The sequence below is a fragment of the Athene cunicularia genome (assembly GCF_003259725.1).
Source record: "Athene cunicularia isolate RWA chromosome 15 unlocalized genomic scaffold, athCun1 chr15_part1, whole genome shotgun sequence".
NCBI classification, from domain to species: Eukaryota; Metazoa; Chordata; class Aves; order Strigiformes; family Strigidae; genus Athene; species Athene cunicularia.
The window spans coordinates 15,176,670-15,193,624 of NW_020799121.1; the positions used below are offsets into that span (position 1 = coordinate 15,176,670).

The 16,955-nt window shown below is 56.2% G+C and overlaps 2 protein-coding genes across 3 annotated transcripts in view; one reads left to right on the forward strand and one right to left on the reverse strand.

The window, feature by feature from the left end:
- Positions 1–16,955, forward strand: part of SRRD (SRR1 domain containing) — a 21,095-nt gene that overhangs the window by 771 nt on the left and 3,369 nt on the right. The window contains exons 3-5 of the mRNA XM_026859993.1: positions 806–891; positions 1,870–1,986; positions 2,205–2,210. Coding sequence (XP_026715794.1) covers positions 806–891; positions 1,870–1,986; positions 2,205–2,210 — 209 coding nt within the window. The remainder of the gene's footprint in view (positions 1–805; positions 892–1,869; positions 1,987–2,204; positions 2,211–16,955) is intronic.
- On the reverse strand, positions 2,749–16,145 carry HPS4 (HPS4, biogenesis of lysosomal organelles complex 3 subunit 2). Of its 2 annotated transcripts, none has more exons than XM_026860025.1 (12): positions 16,023–16,145; positions 15,364–15,507; positions 14,267–14,374; positions 13,765–13,881; positions 13,542–13,636; positions 11,926–11,998; positions 11,299–11,332; positions 10,556–10,652; positions 9,195–10,083; positions 6,113–6,245; positions 5,190–5,298; positions 2,749–4,030 (listed from the first exon to the last, which is right to left on the reverse strand). In XM_026860025.1, the coding sequence occupies exons 1-12, from the start codon at positions 16,128–16,130 to the stop codon at positions 3,859–3,861; spliced, it is 2,079 nt and encodes a 692-aa protein (XP_026715826.1). In that variant the 5' UTR covers positions 16,131–16,145; the 3' UTR covers positions 2,749–3,858. The 2 variants fall into 2 exon arrangements, with proteins under 2 accessions (XP_026715826.1, XP_026715827.1); XM_026860026.1 differs by lacking the exon at positions 16,023–16,145 and adding an exon at positions 15,197–15,270 and having other exon boundaries at positions 15,364–15,477.

Genomic DNA, 16,955 nt, shown 5'->3' on the forward strand with positions numbered 1-16,955 from the left:
CCCCCCGGGCTGGGGCAGGCAGGGGGGTGCAGGCAAGGCCACGCTCTGCACACACAGAGAGCTCTTGCACCACAAGCCCAGGGGCTCCTGCTTCCCCCCTCGCATGCCCACAGCTCCCCAGCCTCGAGAAACCTTTTTACCCCCCAGGCAGGGAGAAGACCCCGCTCCCCGGCTGCCCTTGCAGCTGCAGGGGCCCCAGCCCCACGAGGCAGCAAACCCGTCGAGTCCTGCTCTTTAATCTGACCGAGGACGTTATCAATTGCCCGAATCTCCTCCCTGCTTTACCCGCAACCTGCAGTTTTGACAGCGCAAGCTGGGAAGCCCCCGCAGGGGCAGGGACGCTCTTTGGGAAGGCAGAGCAGGGCTTTGGGGAAGAAAGGAGGGCAGCTGCCTGCTGCTCCACCTTCTCCTTCCCCCGCGCCAGGGCAAGCACCCAGCAAGGCGGCTCACGTGTCCCTGACAGCAGGGGAAAGGTCTCCAAAGGCTGGGGGGGGGTTAATCCTGCAGCCCTCCTGCCCGCCCAGCAAGCAACACGCTTCTGAAACGGCCCCAGCGTCCGGGGTTTGTTCGGGGGTGCGGAGCTGCCCTCGGGTTTGTAACGTGCTAGGTGTGAAGCACAGCATGTCCTGGGTGCTCAGCGCTGCCCCTGCGCCCCCGGCCACGCCGGGGGAGCCCTGCCCGGGGAGGGGGGAACGCAACCCTGCTCCCCTCCGACTTCTCTACAGATTTTTCAGTGATTAGATTGCAAGATCAGGCAGAGATTTCAAATACATCCGAGATATTTTTTACACCTGTCTTGTTACAGAATATCCGAAGTGCATGATTTCTACACGCATCGAGTATCTGGAAGCCGACCCTGAGGGAGCAGGCTGGCTTGGTAACTGTCTTACGGTTTGGTAACATTCATACAGTGGATAAGCAAAGATTATCAATAAACAGTTGTGCTGAAAACAGAACGGCTCTGCCTCCTGCTCTAACTAGTCCAGGCTCGAGGAAACCACCGAGGGGTTGGGTCCTGCTGAGCCCAGCTGCTGCTGGGGAGAAACGCTGGGAAAGGGGGACCTGCAGGGTGGGAGGAGGGGATGGGCCCGCCCTGACTCTGCTGGGCGAGGGAAGCGCTGTGAAACACCCGGTCCCAGGGCACTTCTGACCAGCTCCTGCCTCCCGGGCCCGGATCTCACCCGCAGCCCACGCGCTGAGGAGCACAGGGAGTATCTGCTTTGCATCTCCGGCCACCCGGCCTGCCCCCAGGCTCCGCAGCGAGGCCACCAGCCTGCCCCCAAGTCCTCAAACCAACCAGTTTGGCAAATGCTCCAGCTGCCCGCACGGAGGGCCGCCGGCAGCTCCTTTGGGAGCTGCTCTCGGGAGGAGGGTGCTGGGCTGCCACTTCAGTCCTGCACAAAAGCTGGTGCCCAGAGTCGCCCTGAGCACGGGGCCAGCTCGGCAAGGCGAGAAATAGTCCCGTGCAAAGCCGCCGGCCCCCCCAGCAGCACTGCCCCTCGCCCAGACAGGACCCGGCCAGAGCAGCAGCTGCTCCTCATCCTGTCGTGCTTGAAATGACCCGTTTTTAAACACTGACGCAAGCGTTGAGTCAAGGGCCTGGAGCTCGTCGCTGTACCACCACAAGACATCTTTCCTCTTAACGATCAGAGGACAGAGCGAGGCCTTGGTGGCCAGATGCAGTTCAAGAAGCAAACGGGAGCGAAGCCGCCCCAGCTGTTCCACCGCCGACAGACGGCACAGCAGATTGTAGCGGAAGATTCCTGACGACAGCAGGCTAAAGCATCTATTTCGTGCTTTGCTGCTGTGCCAAAACTCCCTCCCGTCCCTCTCAGGCTTTTCCTTCAACTCCTTAGTGTTTCCAGATAGAGCACACAACCACCTCCCAAAACACCCAGCGAGGAGACGGCAGGATCTCCCTCGGGGGAGCGGAGCAGCCGGGAGGTGCCTGGCAGCCCTGCCTGCGTTTCGCGGCTGCTCCTGGAGGGAACCCGGATCGGGGCTGCAGAGAGGAGACAGAGCAGCACCGAACAGAGGGAGGCTCTTGGCTCGGCCTGTCAGAGCCCAGAGCGTGGCGAGGGCTGGAGCACACACCCGCCTTTTCCTCCTGCCTCCTCCCACCACCTCATCCCTCTCCACACCCTGCTGTCTCACCGGGCAGGGCCGGGGCAGGAGGTCTCCTGGAGGGCTGTAGCTCGGGCTACAACGAGGTTCCACATCCACGCTGCTGTTAGGTGGGTGTGGAGCAGCTCCGTGGCCACAGACCCCGGGAGGAGGCGGCGGCAGCAGCGGGGAGCCGCACCACAGAGCTCTCCCGCTGCCCAAACACCTCCCCGGCAGCCGGAGCTGGGAGCCAGGCACCAACCCCTGCCCGGCCACGCCGAGCAGGCAGCTGGATCCTCCTCCGGAGGCCACCGAACGCCCCAGGCAGGAGCCCTGTGATGGCAGAGGCACCCGGGGAACTGTCTGCTGTCGGGGCGGCGTGACGACAGCGACTTGATGGTGCCCCGCTCCCAGGGGGACCCTGCTAACACCCACACGAGCCCGCTCGCCATCTCACCCTGCAGCAGCAACACACCGCCCCGCAGCAGCCCTCTAGCTGCTCTGCAGGAGTGACCGAAGCCCCAGGCCCTGCCTGTTCAACCCCAGCAGTGCAGGAACTCGCCCTCGGCACGGAGCCACCGAGGGCTCTCGGTCACCCAACCCCAACCCCTCACACCGGGAGTCACAAACACAACGACCAAGCAGTGAGTAGGACTCCGGCTGCTGACACAGAGTGTGGATGAGTCTTGGAGAGTTTTATTTTCACAGTTGTGGCCACGTGTGCGCGTAACAGCAGCAGGCTCCAACCCACACAGCCCAGGCAGATGCAGGTAGCCACTGCTCAGGTTTAAGTAGCCATCACCACCGACCCCCCCACCAGGCGCTGGGAGGGGACAGAATCACAGATCACAGACCCACCATCGAGCAGAAAGGCAACAGCTGCCGAGGAGCTACAAACCTCTTTGGTCCCGTTAGCTTCAGGGGCTGCCCCTCGGCTTTGCTGTCAACAGAGTGTAGACAAATTGAGCAGCAAGAGCAAGGAGGTGAAACAGGAGGAGGAGGAGGAGGAAGCAGGCAGGAGATGTAGTGCCTCCCTACCACCACGGTGCCGAGGGGCCGGCAGGTTACGGCGGCGCTGGTGGGCAGGGGGGAGGCGGCGCTGGGCCGCAGTCGCCGAGCGGGCGTGGAGGGACGAGGATCCCTCAGCTACAGGCTCAAACCCCCTGGCAGCGCCTGTAGGAGGATTCTGAGCTCTGCAGCACTTGTTCTGTTCCAGTTTGAGAACATGCAGGCTCTGCTAATCAAGGTAAGGCGTTACGTCAGGGCAGGGAAGCGCTGCTATAGATTAAGGGATATAAATAAAGCCCAAGTCTGAGCAGGGCGGATGTAGGCAGCGAGCGGCCTGACTGACACCTCAAAGCCCGTACTGCCCGGTGTCCGCGCAGCTCGGAGCAAGGAGAGATTTTACTTCAGGTCAAGGCACTCTGGGCGTCTCTGCCTGTGGGGGCAGAGCACCACGAACAGTCCTAGAGTCCATGTAAACCCAGCGTCCCACCACAGCTACCGTCCTTCTTCAGTCTTTGGTAAGTGCTAACGTCAGCAATACCCTGCACGGGCACCCCGGGACACGACGAGGAGCACAAGATGCGCTGCAGGGACAGGGCAGTGGGTGCCTCTTCCTCAGGGCACAGAGGGAGACCCCACCGACACGGCACAGAGCCTTGTGCCTCCTACGGGACAAACAGCTTCGGGATTTTACTCACTGGAGCTGGACTAACTCAGCACGGGCTGGGACACGCTGCCTCAGCGCCTCGGTCAGAGCAGGTTCACTCCGTGCTTCAGCAGCTTTTGCTTGGCTTTGCTCGGCAAGCTGAACGCGCTGTCATGAGGGTTGGGGACGCCCGAGTTGCGGAGAGGAGCACCCAGCTGCTGGAAGTAGGTTTCCTGGACAGGGTTCCTGCAGGCGTACACGGCCGTGGAGGCGTTCCTGGAGGGGCAGGAGAGAGGGCAGCGGTCAGGATTTACAGCTCTGTGCAAGATCCACCTCGACTCACCGCGCTGGGCACAGGGACACCAGTGGCACTGGGATCCTGGACATTGAGAGGGTGTTGTAGGTCTCTCTCAGCAGAGCAAAGGAAATGGGGCTGACAACAGCCAGATAACATCCGCTCAAGCCATTGGTGAAAACCCAGCACTCGGCATTTACCTGCAGGAAGGCTGGCAGGGAGCAAAGGACTCTGCAATCCTCCCTGACAGAGGAAAGCAGCAACTGGTATGTTTGCTGACACCCTTCTGTGACAACTCTCCGTAAAAGAAAGCAGTTTTAGTCATCTTGTTACTCAGTCTGATTCACACATGGAGTTGCTTTTTTTGGGGCAACACAGAATCCGCCAGCTTGGCCGGTGAAGGATTTAAGGAGCCAGTCAAAGTAACGCTAAACAAGGAGCTCTCCAGCACTGAAGGGTGTGATTCACATTCCCTTGGCAAGCTGTGTCAGAGAAGTGAAACAGCGTAATTCCCAGAAGCGTCTTTATCTCATCGTGTTTTGGACAAACACGCAGCATCTGCAGGCTCACAACGCCCAACCTCCCCACGACCCGCCCGGGGGGGCAGGATCTGCTGGGCTCTGCGGGCGGGCGCTGCCTGCGATAAGACCATCGCGCCTGGCGCGTTACAATTGAGTTTGCCACGCACGTTACAGCCTGTTTCCAACCCAGCAAGCCATGCAAGAAAACAAAATCTAGGTTGCCAATTCTGGGTGCCTTTGGCTCCCAGCCGAGACACCAATTTATTAGGAACAGCTATATTTAAAACTGTGTCTTCGAACCTTATGGTGCCAGGAACCGGCAATATTCTAACGCTGTATCTTAATCCAAAGCCGTGGCACAACTCAGCTGTGCCTTCACCCTGTGGTGCCACCCCAGCCCGGAACACGCTGCCTCTCGCCAGCAGATCACTGCGCAGGCAGAACGCCGAGCAGCCCACGTCTAAAGAGCAAACCTGAGGGAACACAGCGACACGACTGACCCGTGTGACACGCCAACGTGTGCCCGGCCTCTGCAAAGGGGATGTCCGCTTCTGCCCACTCCGTGTGCCACACAGCGCTCCCGTGCCCGGGAGAGGAGGCACTTACGAGCACACCTTACCTGATTATCACCTCCGAGGCAGTCGGCAGCTGGCTGAAGTCGGAGTGGATCAGCGTAGCCGCCCTCAGGAAGTGTCGGTCCAGAGGGCCGGGCGTCTGGGGCAGGTTGGCTGCAGAACAGGAGCGAGAGGGGTGTGTTAAAAGCCTGCTCTGTAGAGGAGCGTGCTGCCGTGTCCCGGGCAGAAGGCTGTGGACCTCTCCCACAGACCCTGGGCACCCACCAGAGACCAGGTGACACCCTAAGCCCCAGCGTGACCTCGGTGAGGTCAGTCAGCGGCTCAGCCCAGGGCACCCTCCCACCCTACACACCCGAGGGGCGACAAGGCGGCCTGAGGCCGGGTTAACAGGGTTTGTCCCTTTCCCTAAACACTTCTGAGCTGGAGAGAGGTGGGACGCTGCCTGTGAGGCTGCCAGAAGGGAAATATCTGGATGAGCCGGAGCAAAACGTGCTCAGGGCTCTCTGCGTGGCAGTGGTCCGCTCATCAGTCCAGGGCAGCAGTCTCCCAACTGCTGGCTACTACCTGTTCCAGCTCCTGCTTCTCGTCGCCAAAAAAGACTGACAAACACTCTGCAGTATGGTGGGACAAAAGGGATCGCAGCGGGGCTGAGGGAAGTCGGGGGGAGGAGGGCATGTTTGAAGAGGATGTTGAGTCCTGTCCTCTTCGCAGAACCCCCCCGGCAACATAACTCCAAGCAAAGCTCTGGCTGCCCGCAGCCTCCAGCTCACATCCAAAGTGATCTGCCTTCAGCAGAAGAAAAACTCACAAAGGACAAAGCTTCCTCAACAGGGCCTTACGTGCAGGCTACGTGGCAGGAGCGAGAGCAAGCAGTGTTTCTGAGCTGTCTGAAGCATGAGAAAAGGTCACCCTGACCCTTCTCAGTCCCTCCGCCGCAGCAGCTGCCGTTCCACAGACGAAGGCTTACCTGTGAGCACGTTCTGAACGCAGTCGTAGTGGGTGAAGCTGTAGGTTGTCTTGGCTGAGGATGAGGATTCTCTGGGCAGAGTCTCCCTCAGATGAACCTCGAGGCCATTTAGAGAAGCCAGACTGCTGTGGTACTGCAGATGGGGGGGGGGGAAAACGTGTTAGAGCAACAGCCCTGCTTCACCCAGTTCCAAGGAGGTCCCGAGGGAGCTCGGGTGACCCCCGTCCATGATGGAGGGATGGAGCCTTCCACACTCCCGCTGGGAGTGGCTGGGGAACGGGCGCAGAGGAAAGCACCGGAGTCTCCCTGCTCACAAGTCAGCGAGGCGGGGACTCAGAAAAGGCCATTCCAACCTGAAAATTAGCCATTAAACCACCTGATGCTATTAATTACAAGAAAATACACAACTCCATTAATTTACCATCAAATGTTACTCTCCAGGGCTCATTTTCACATCCTGGCCGCGACCTCCAGCTGCAGCAAGGACTACTCCTTTGCTTACCAGCCCTTATTAGACCAGACAGACACAGCAACCCAGGACGCAGCTTTATCCGCTTGGGCTGGGTTTAACTGCCTGCAGCACTTCCCGCAGCACCCTCTCACCACACGAGTAAACCTTCTAACGGGCACCCAACCTCCGTGTGGAACCAGCTGCAGGCTGCAGGCCCTGGGCTGTCACCAGAAGGGGAAAAAAAGAAAAAAAACATAATAAAAAGGAAAAGCTGAGGAAACAGCCTCACCTGTGGGGTAACAGAGCAATGGGCTAGCACAGCGCGCTAACGTGAAAGCCAAGCTGCTTTCCCAACTGCCCTGGCTGTGCTGGGGCTCCCGGGCAGCAGGCAGGGTGCAGGTAAGGCTCAGGGCCCTCTGGCACTGCTGGGAAGATCAACTCCACAATCCTCCAGCCTGGCCGTGGGCTCTCCTCCGCCACGGAGAGGATCAAGCTCTGTTCAGCAGGACGGTAGTGCCCGGCCTACCCTTGACCCCCCTCCCCGGTCAGGGAACAGATTTTCCTTTCTGTGCAGTGAAACGGTGGGATGAGACCTGAAGGCAGGGGGAAGCGAGCCTGAAAGGCTCCAAAGGCTCCTGCTCCTCGGGGAAAGCCTGTACTGGAAACCGCCCTCGCAGAGGGACGATGGGTGCTGCCGGCTGTTGCCAGTGGCACAAGCAGCATATTTTACCCTTCTTTGGTGTCATTCAGGGGCCTCAAAGCATTCGACAAACATTAATTATAACTAAGCTTTGACATCCCTGAGAGCTGAGGGTCATTTTTAATCTACAGATAAACAAAGGAACAGAGAAGCTGAGGTTACGCCTCAAACCCACCATGACGCCAGAGCAGAGCCCGGCTCTGCCTCCTCCAGCAACGCGCTCACTCCTGGGCCGGGGGGGACACGCGGCGCCTCTCACCCCTGCGCCTGGAGGGAGAGCCCGGCCACAGCCAGAGCCCACGCTGTGTGAAAGCACCGGTTTCTGAGATCCAAAGCAAGAGGAGAGGAGATGGAAGCAGAGTGTTTGGGAAAAGAACCACCTGGATGGAACAGGGTTTTGTCAGTCCTGGGCCAACACACAAAGGCCAATCCACTGAGCTGCAGAGCACCAGCGTCAGGCACTTGATCTTGAGACTTCACGAACTGAATGACAAACTGAGCCAGGCTGGGCCCACTGCTGGCCCTGCCCAGGCGTCTGAGGGGAGGAGGCCGGGCAGCGTGTCCCAGCAGAGCTAACCCTGGCCCAGCAAGGCCCTTCCCACGCCAGCTACATCCCTGGGACGCTGCTTCTCAGGGCAGCTCAGGCGTGGAGCGGAGCAGAGGCCGGTTCCAGCGGCAGGTGCTGCTCGGGCTGCCAAGAACCACCCTGCCTGTGAGCAGGGCAGAGCCTGGCCGGCCCAGACACGATCAGGGGAGACCCAGAGAAGCTGAGGGTGCCTGTGCAACGAGGACGACCTTCAGCTCCTACCCGCCTGCATCGCCCTCTCTGCCCGCAACCAGAGAAGAGCCGTCGCGCCGCCGCCTGTCCGAAACGAGCAGAGAGGGGACAGAGCGTCGTGCCCTGCCTGGTGCCAAAGGCCAAAGCTGCACCTCCCGGCCTCGGCTGATTTTGCAGCAATTCTGTGCCAAATTTGCAGCCTAGCCCTACCTGCTGCGTGGAGGTGGCATCCCCCTGCTTACGTTGGGGCCACGGCCTCCGAGTCCCAGAGCTCGGCAGTAAAAGGAGTAACCTTGAGGCTGTGCTGATGCGGGGAGCCAGCGCTAGGCTGAGCTTCCCTCCACCTTCCAGTCTGACGGTTAAAGAAATTAGGTTGTTCCTATGGCAACTGGCATATCAAACAGGCCTCTGCAGCTTTGACTCAGCTCCCTGGGAGGGAAGCAGAGGCCAGGCAGCAGCTCCGGCTCCGCAGACAAACGCTTCACGGGGGGCTGGCACGTCCTGCCCCCGCAGCCCCGCGCCGCCCGCAGAGCAGCCCGCGCGCTGGACCGAACCCTGCAGCGGAGTAACCCGGGGGTGCTCCGGCACAGCACCTCTTCACAGCACCCGAATGGCCCCCTGCACCCCCGAGAGCAGCGCCAGGGCGAGCGGGCTGGGGACACGCACAGCCCCACTTCCACCGAGAAAGGGAACCCCGCGGGGATTCGCCGCCAGACACGTCTCTCTGGCGCTTCCAGAGCGAGAAACTACAACAGGTGAAGTGGAGCTTCAGCAAAAAGCCCTCCAAACCCGATGGGGTTTCCCAGCAAATCCCCAATCCAGCAGAGGCCTTTGGCAGCCCGCGGGGCTGTCTGACGGTCACACCTACGCGTTCTGCTCCAGCGCTGGCGCCGACAGACAACAACAGGCAACAGGACTTGCCTGTGAGACAACGCTCTCACCTCTCGGGCTTGCTGCCTGCCGTGCGTGAACAACCTCCCACGTAGCGCCGGTTGCGGTGAGGAGCCCCAAGCCAAACAGCTTTGCCTCGCACGACGCCGAGCAGGTGAGGGGGGAGATGGCAGCAGCGATCCAACAGCCCTGACCCCCGAACCCACCAGCAGACGAGCAGCAGCGAGCGCGTCTGCAGGGCTGGAAGAGCTTCCCCACTTACCACGTCCTCCACGCAGCTCCGCTCCTCTTGGAGGCGATGGTCAGCCAGCAGGCAGAGCACCAGGCCCTTCACGCAGTGAACGTACAAGCTCATCGTCACTGGTCTGCACCGTTCCCCTGACTCCACATCAGTTCCAGCTCCTGGGCTGTCCCCACTCCCGGGACACCCCGTGCTCTCTGCTGGGTCACCAGGGGGGCTCCCCCCAGCTGCCACTGCTGCCGGCTGCCTCCCGCTTCGGTGCTCGGACCCCAGGGCAGGGCCTGGGCAGTCCAAACCCTCCACGCTGCCACCAGCTGCACCGGTGCTCTCTCCAGAGACGTGGTTTTGGCTCAGGGTTCCTCGCTCCTCAGGTTCACTCGCCTTCCCTCTGCTCAGCTCCTGGGCAGGAGAGCAAAGAGCTGGACTGCCACCAGCTGCATAACCTCGGGAACTGTGTGGCTCAAGATCAGAGGCCACCAGGGATTTCCCCATGCCCTGACTCTCCTGCTCCGGGGTGTGAGGGTTTGGAAAGGAAAAGCCTTCCCGATAGGGACCTGGAGTTTGAGCATATTCAGCAGTCTGGAGTGTGGCAGGGCTGCGCGGCTGCTCTGTGCCTCTCTCTGATAGGGAGGATGCTTTTCTACCGAGCTCTGAGCTTTGGCTGTCTGGGCTGCCCAGTCCTGCAGCTGGAGAATTCTCTGTACCAGTTTCCATTTGGGGGAAGCCCTTCAGAGGGCCCGTGTTGGCAAGGCTGCCTGATGGCACAGCATCTTCTAGGGCAGCTGTGCTTGAAGCTTGCTCAGGGGACTCCTGCACAGAGAGATTATCCAGGTCTCCTGTTGATTCTGAACCCCCCTGGGAGCAGAGAGTGTTCTTCTCTCCTCTAGGGCTTGCTGGGGACATGGATGACCTAGCAGGAGATGACAAGTTGATTAAACTACTGAGTGGGGTCTGTTTGGAGTTATTACATATCTAATAACACTGTCGCCTCCCAGCAGCATTCAACAGCTGATCTATTCTCTGCTACAAAGAGCACCCAGTGTGGAAAAGCACGGGCTAAGGTGTAACGGAGGTGAAAAGCACAAGGCTCTTGGGCAGCAGATTCCTGGGAATGTCACCGTGTCACTCCCCAAGCACCAAGGCAGCGCTTGCAAGCCAAGAAACAACGGAATGTCGCAGCTGGTCTGGGGAAGCAGCTCTGCTCAGGCTGTGTCACAGCAGAGACGGGGACACCACAACTTCTGCCCGGCCTGAAGGACCTCAGGTAGTGTTAACAGCCAGACAACAGCGTCTGGGTCAGCAGAAGAGCAAAGAGGAATGACGGCCAGCAAGCACGTGAGGTCCCTGCCTGCAAAAGCGCCTCTGAGCATCAGATTTCCTACCTCATCGTCCACTCCACTGGGAAGTCTCGGAGCACCGAGACTTCATCCTCTGTTAGGAACACGGGGATGATACGGACACCCTGCGGCAACAGAGAATCTGCAAGAGCAACGGAGGTTTGAGGATTAAACTAACATGCCCCAGCATGAAGAAGCCAAACTCCCCCAGCCCAAAGGCCGCAGGAGGAGGAGAAGGCATGCTATCACCCTGGTCACCACAAACAGACCCTGTCTGACTAGGCAGCATTTTCTCATCCCCCTCGTACCCTTAATGCCTGACACAGTTACATTTTCCCTCTTTTTTTTTTTTTTTTTTTTTTTTCCTAACCATCCTGGCAGAATATCTATAAACTGATGCTCAGAAACGATGACTGAAGGTTTGGACTGAAAGCATCAGCCATCTGTTTTCAGGGCTCTGTCAGGGGCCAAGTAGGCACACGGGTGATGGGAATTAAAGCTGGCATGTTGAGAATCAGCAGAACTGACAATTAAACCCAAAAGAGCAAACTCGTTGGCTTAGCCAAAGGGACTCGTTCTGACTGCACAACACCCACTGGCACAGGCTGACTAGCAGCACCAACACCCTCAGGGACACGCTCCTGCACCCAGCAAGAGCTTGGACGTCAGTCCCAGAGAATCCCAGAGAACCAGTTCCTGCTCTCCCTGGGGAGAACACGAGCCCAGAAGGTTGCCCATATGCCGCTGCTGTGCACTTGGCAACCAGCACGCTGCAGCTGGATGCTCACCAGGCTCCCGCCGCTCCTCACCTCCAGGCTCACTCTGAAAGAAAAGCCAAGAATCAGCTCTGTGCCGTGACTCAAACTCCACACCAGTGCCACCAGGACTTCTCTTCCAGCAGCCCGCAAAGGCACGGGGACTTCCCGAGAACCAAAGCACATCTGAACGCAAGGACAAACCCCACAACTTGCCACTGCTGCCTGTGCAGGGCACAAAAACCTCTTCACTCAGCCAGAGGCCTTCTTCGTATCTGGATCTCCAGGGCTTTTGTGTAGAAGACCGTGAGCATGTCAGTAATTACTTCAGACAGGTTTTAATGGCAACGGAAGTTGATCTATTTGTCACTTTCAGACATTCATTTTGTATATTTAGCACTAAATACCTAAACTTGGCTAAAAAGCTAATCAAAACATCAGGTAAATTAGAACTCATGGATTCAGTAACTTAATACTGAAAAAAAACCAAATTCCTAGTGCAGGAGTCTCACACCCTTACTCAACTGTAACTAATAAAAACATTTAGCATCAGTATTTGTCCTTCCCAGCACATGTAAGATCTAAGTGAGGAGAGGGAGAGCTCCCACGCCGTGTCCCTTGCGGGGTATCTGCATGCAGGGAAGGTGTTTGGCAACGTACCTGGCCTGGAGACTCAGTGCCTTGGAGGAGAACTTTGGCAGTGAGAGGGGGAGGCAGCTGGGTGCTCACGATCCTGCAGGGACAGAAGAAAGTCACCCACGAGCAGCCTGGCATCTCCCGCAGACAGGCAGAGCCAGCAGCAGCGCCCACACCAGGCTGGTACTGGTACCCTGAGATAATCTGAGGGTGCTGGAGGGCCCCGCTCCACAGCTGGGCACCTCAGGGGGGCCTCGAAGGTTCCACAGCACCCACCTCTCCCAGTCGGGCTGCAAGGGGTGAAGGGCCAGCCCCAGACACGGGCCGGAGCTAACACCCCCCCACCAGGAACACAAGCTGAGTGATCACCAGGACTCTCACTTTCTTGGGTCGGTTCCACTCTCAGGAAAACCACCTGCTGGTGTTTACTTTGGGCCAACAAATCTGGTTTTGCTGAGTCAAGACAGACCAATCCATAGAGGCTTCCTGCCACCCCGTGAATTGCTGTGGGCAGTGGAGAAGATTGGGAAAGACGAGCACACAAAGTACTGTGGCCCTTGGATGGGGCTGCCACAGGTATTCCCTGTCCTTCCATCTACGTCTGGTTGAGACCCACCTTCTGGAGAACCTCCAGAAGACTCTAAAGACGGGGAAGTTTAACTCAAGTACAAAGCCCTTTGCAGGGCTGTAGTAAGATTCAGAGTTCAGAGGACTCTGATGATGTTTGGTGAAAAAAAAAAAAAATCTCTACCAGACCAGTGATATAATGAGACACACACACGCTGGTGCTGGGCAGAGGCAGGACAAGACTCCGCTCTTGAGCCAGACATCCACCTCCACTGCAACCTGCCGCCAGCTTTAAGGTGCTGCAGGGACTTGTGCTCAGTGTCCTGCTTGCAACTATGAGATCACTGCCTCAGAAATGCCTGCTCTGGCTCTGTCAGACTGGCACACGCCGTAGCATCATTCCAATGTGCTTGTAAAAGTGTTACAGGAACACTTTATGCCAAAAGAAACAGTGCTTGAATGTTATTGCCATGAAATTCTCAAAATCCCCCAGCTCCTGTGGCTCAAGGCCACCTTTGAGGCTTTCCTCATCATCCGCAGCATCATCACCTTTGGTTGGAAGAAACCAGCGTTTCTCAGGGGAATTTCTGGCTCATTCTTCTGCACGCTTCCTACCAGTACAGACAGTGGTCCTGGCCAACAACTCAGTCAAAAATACACACAGACACACACACGTGCACTCTCTTTGCAAGGCTGCCAAGAGAACACTAATGGGAAAGAATAATCTTCACACATCTTTCTTTCTGTTGGTGACTTCCACCTAAAAAGTCTAAGAAGTTCAGTCTTCAGGTCCTGCTAAGTATCCAAGACAGCTGATTACTACTAAACCCAACCTTGAATTTCTTCATGCTTCCATTCCTCCTACTGATAAACACAAATAACCATTCCTCCTCTCTGAAATACGTGAGCAGACAGGGATTCCCTTGCCTGAAGCACTCGTGTTCCTGCCAGGAACAAGCAGCAGCCCTGGGTGTCCAGCCAGCGCCCTTGCTCTGCTCCCAGGATCACAGCCCCGGGACTGAAGGTGGATTTAGGGTGCAGGTTCACCCTGTAGGTGACTCCTGGTTACTTACAAGCCTTTGTAGAGAATGCAGCCTGCCAAGATGTGGGGAGAGCGCTGGCAAGTTTGCAAGATGAGAGCTGCTTTCAGCAAAAGCAGGGGGTCCACCTAGACAGGGGGAACCACAAGAGGTTAGGCCACAGAATCCTGGGAAACACTCAAAGCAGCAAATAAACACAAAACCACCAGCACTAAGGTAGCTCTAGCGCCAGACACTGCAGAGGTCAGGCTTTTACCTTGGTTTTGTCCAGATTCCAGAGAGAATTGAAAATCCTGTGGAGGTCACTGGTGTTTTTTTGGATATGATCAATGTATCTGTCCCACTGCCCGCTCAGCTCCTCCCGAGAAAACGCCTGCAGACAACAAAAATCCACAGGGCTGTCACTGCACAGGCCTCAAGGGATCCGGGCTGTCAGATGCGCTTAGTCTGGGACAGCCCCTCTAAGTGACAAGTCTTGAGAGGGATAAGGAGGAAAACATCATCGAGAGGAAACTGCTTTAGCCTGAACATCTAGGAAACGCTCAGAAGAGACCCTCACTCCCTCGGCGCAACGGGAGGATGGGCCTGGACACTTTTCCAGCTTGCAGCTCTTTGATACGTGGGCTTGCTCTGACCCTTAGTGGGAAGGTGATGTAAGGGAACGTCCCAGCGTGGGTGGGCCTGGGCAGAGCTCGGCCAAGGTGGGAATTGTTTAAAATCTCTTCCTAGAGACCCCCTGGCTGTTGATCTTTCATTACCATGTACGCACGGTGCACAGGTCCATTGTAGAAGGTGAAGAGGCTGATCAGCTGCTCCAGAAACCGCCTACAGCTGACATCAGGGAGCTCAACAGCACAGCCCAGAACCTTTAATACAGAAAGCCATAAATGAGGAATGTTTACTGAAAAAACCCAGGCACAGCAGGTGAGAACAACTCTTAGCACTTTCAAATGAGTATCAAAGGCGTACAAGCAGCTCTGCGGCAGGCAAACATCCCCCAGATTCACAAGTCACATGAAAAGGAAATTCAAAACTACCCACAGAAGAGCCCTGGCACAGACAGGATAAATAAATGATATCAGAAATCCAGTGTTTTAGACACACTTCCTTCCCACATTAGATGACCTAGCTCGGTGCTCTAATAGCTGAGAATGTTTTACTGAAACTAAGGACTTAAAAATATTCAAATTCACTTATTATTTACAGCAACAACGATGCCTCATTGAATTTCTGAGTTGCCGAGAGAGAAACAGAAGCATCAGGCCTCGCGCCTCAGGGAGCGCCTGAACAGCCAATTCAGCAGGTCTGACTGGTCTCAGCCCACTTCCAGGGGATGGTTTGGGGCATTTTTGTCAGGACTCTGCTCTTGTGTACTAAATGTCTGTTGCCACTGACAAAGCTCTGCAGCAGGAGGTTAGAAGCAAAGAGCAATCAGACTATCAAACAGGGAGACTGAGTCCTTATTATGACCTGCAGCAGGCAGAATCCTGCTTCCAGTCCCTGCCAGTAACCCACGGACACACGTGACGCTGCAGAGCTCGGTGCTTCGCAGCCACTGCCAGGCACGTCTTAAGAAAACATGTTGGGTGTGGAAGCACAGAGGAGATACGTGAAGCTTTTTTACACAACAGCCCAAGTGACTTCCACGACACACGGTTGTAGGCTGTGGTAAACAAAACTTCAGTTACCTTGCAATGAAAAGCTGTGCATTGCAAGTTCCCACCCCAGCTCTCCCCAGGTCTACCTGTGTGCAGCCCGTAGCCTGGAAAAAAAAAAAAAAAAGCTCTCTGATACAGTAGTTGAGATTCCCTCACTGTTTTCACTCTGCAACTGCCTCCAGATCTCCTGAACTCACCCACAGAAATTCTCCATCCACTACAACTGCAAACTTGAGCTTCCTCAGGCGAATGAGGCTTGGAGGAGCTCCAGAAATCTCAGTCATGCAGTGCACCACTCCGGCAATCTGTCCACACAGCAGTTCCTGCTGGTCGGGGAGAGTCTGTCAAGGAAAGCAGGGAAGAAAGAATGTTGTTTGTTTTTTTTTCCTTTTAAAAGGACTTGAAAAACAGTACTGTATTCAGGCATAAATAAAAATTCATTATAAGTTCAACTCAACTATAAATCAAATGCAGTTAGCAGAGGCAAATTGCTTGGGGGTAAAAATAATTGGACTGCTTTTTTCCAGGCAGCACAAGGGCGTAGAGCTTCTTCAGGGGCACCTTCATCCCTGGTGTGTATTTATTCACATCACCTGCTGGACAACTCCACGGAGCAGCACCCCCGCCGTGCCCAGCCGCAGAAGCCCGAGGGTCTCTGTGCGCCGAGCCCGGTGGAGCAGCACTCCGCTCCGCCTGGTTCTAGTAGCAAGAGTTCTCTTAAAACTTTTGTGAGTACTAAGTAAGAATTAATCCAAAGCTCCACCTGGAAGCCTGACCATTCCTGAACCAGAATTATCACCACTGACTCACAACACAGGTATTCCCTTACAGGCACCAAAATAAAAGCAGACATTACCTGGGAAGGATAAAAATAACAAATCCCAGCACTCGTAGGATCTCCTTCTTCCTTAACCTTTGAACCATCATACAGGAAAAAGTAATTCCACCTAAAAAAGCAAAGCATTAGCAGAAAAGATCATATAGTTGAAAACTGTTACGCTTCTCCCTCTCCTTTCTATTATTTCAGGTGGAGCAATAAAAGCGTTATTACAAACGAAGACGGTGCTTACACGATCACACCGAGTTTAGACACGAAAACAGGGCTAAAAGGGCCCCATACTATTAAATGTGACCACTTGTGTGGCTTTAAGACAGATTCTGTAACTCTGCAGCTAAGACACGAAGGAGGACTTAAGGCACTTGTGAGATATTCTCCTACCACGAGCACACGGAATAATTATCGTTAAGGTTAACCACGTGCAGTCCAAACAGCTCCCACAAACTCCTGCTTTTAATTCAGTTGCTGCCTGCGCGTGACAGACCTCAAAGAGCACAGGATGGAGGCTTCCCTCTGAAGATGGCCCGCATTGCAACGCTATCCAGTTCATAATTCCAAGGACGTTTGTATTTAATAATACAAATAACAATAATTTAATAATTAAACTTTTTGTCTGCTCCTAGTAGTAAGTAGCTAGTTCCAGCTCGTGACAAGCTTTGCACACAAGAGCTTTCCAGCAGAAACAGATGAAGAGCGGAACAAAAGCAAAGGGCAGCTCAAAAGTTGAGACTGAGGAAGAGAAGTCACTGTCCGGCCAAGGAAGAAAAGGCTGAGTTCAGCCTCAGAACATCTCCCCGCCCTCCCGGAGCGGCGCGAAGCTGCTGAGACCCTGCACTGGCTTCCAGGAGACCCGGGTGCTGCCCCCGGCTTTGGCAGACCCCGCGGAGCGCCCCCTGCCCCAGCGCTCCAGCTGCCAGCGGGGACAGTCCCCCCGCAGCCCCGCGGAGGAGC

Coding starts and splice junctions, on each gene's coding strand:
- HPS4 (XM_026860025.1), bottom strand. CDS start 16,130: ATGCTTTGCTTTTTTAGGTGGAATTACTTTTTCCTGTATGATGGTTCA. Junction 15,508..16,022: donor GTTATTTTTATCCTTCCCAG/GTAATGTCTGCT, acceptor TTTCCTTGACAG/ACTCTCCCCGACCAGCAGGA. Junction 10,653..11,298: donor TGAGGAGCGGCGGGAGCCTG/GTGAGCATCCAG, acceptor TTGCTCTTGCAG/ATTCTCTGTTGCCGCAGGGT.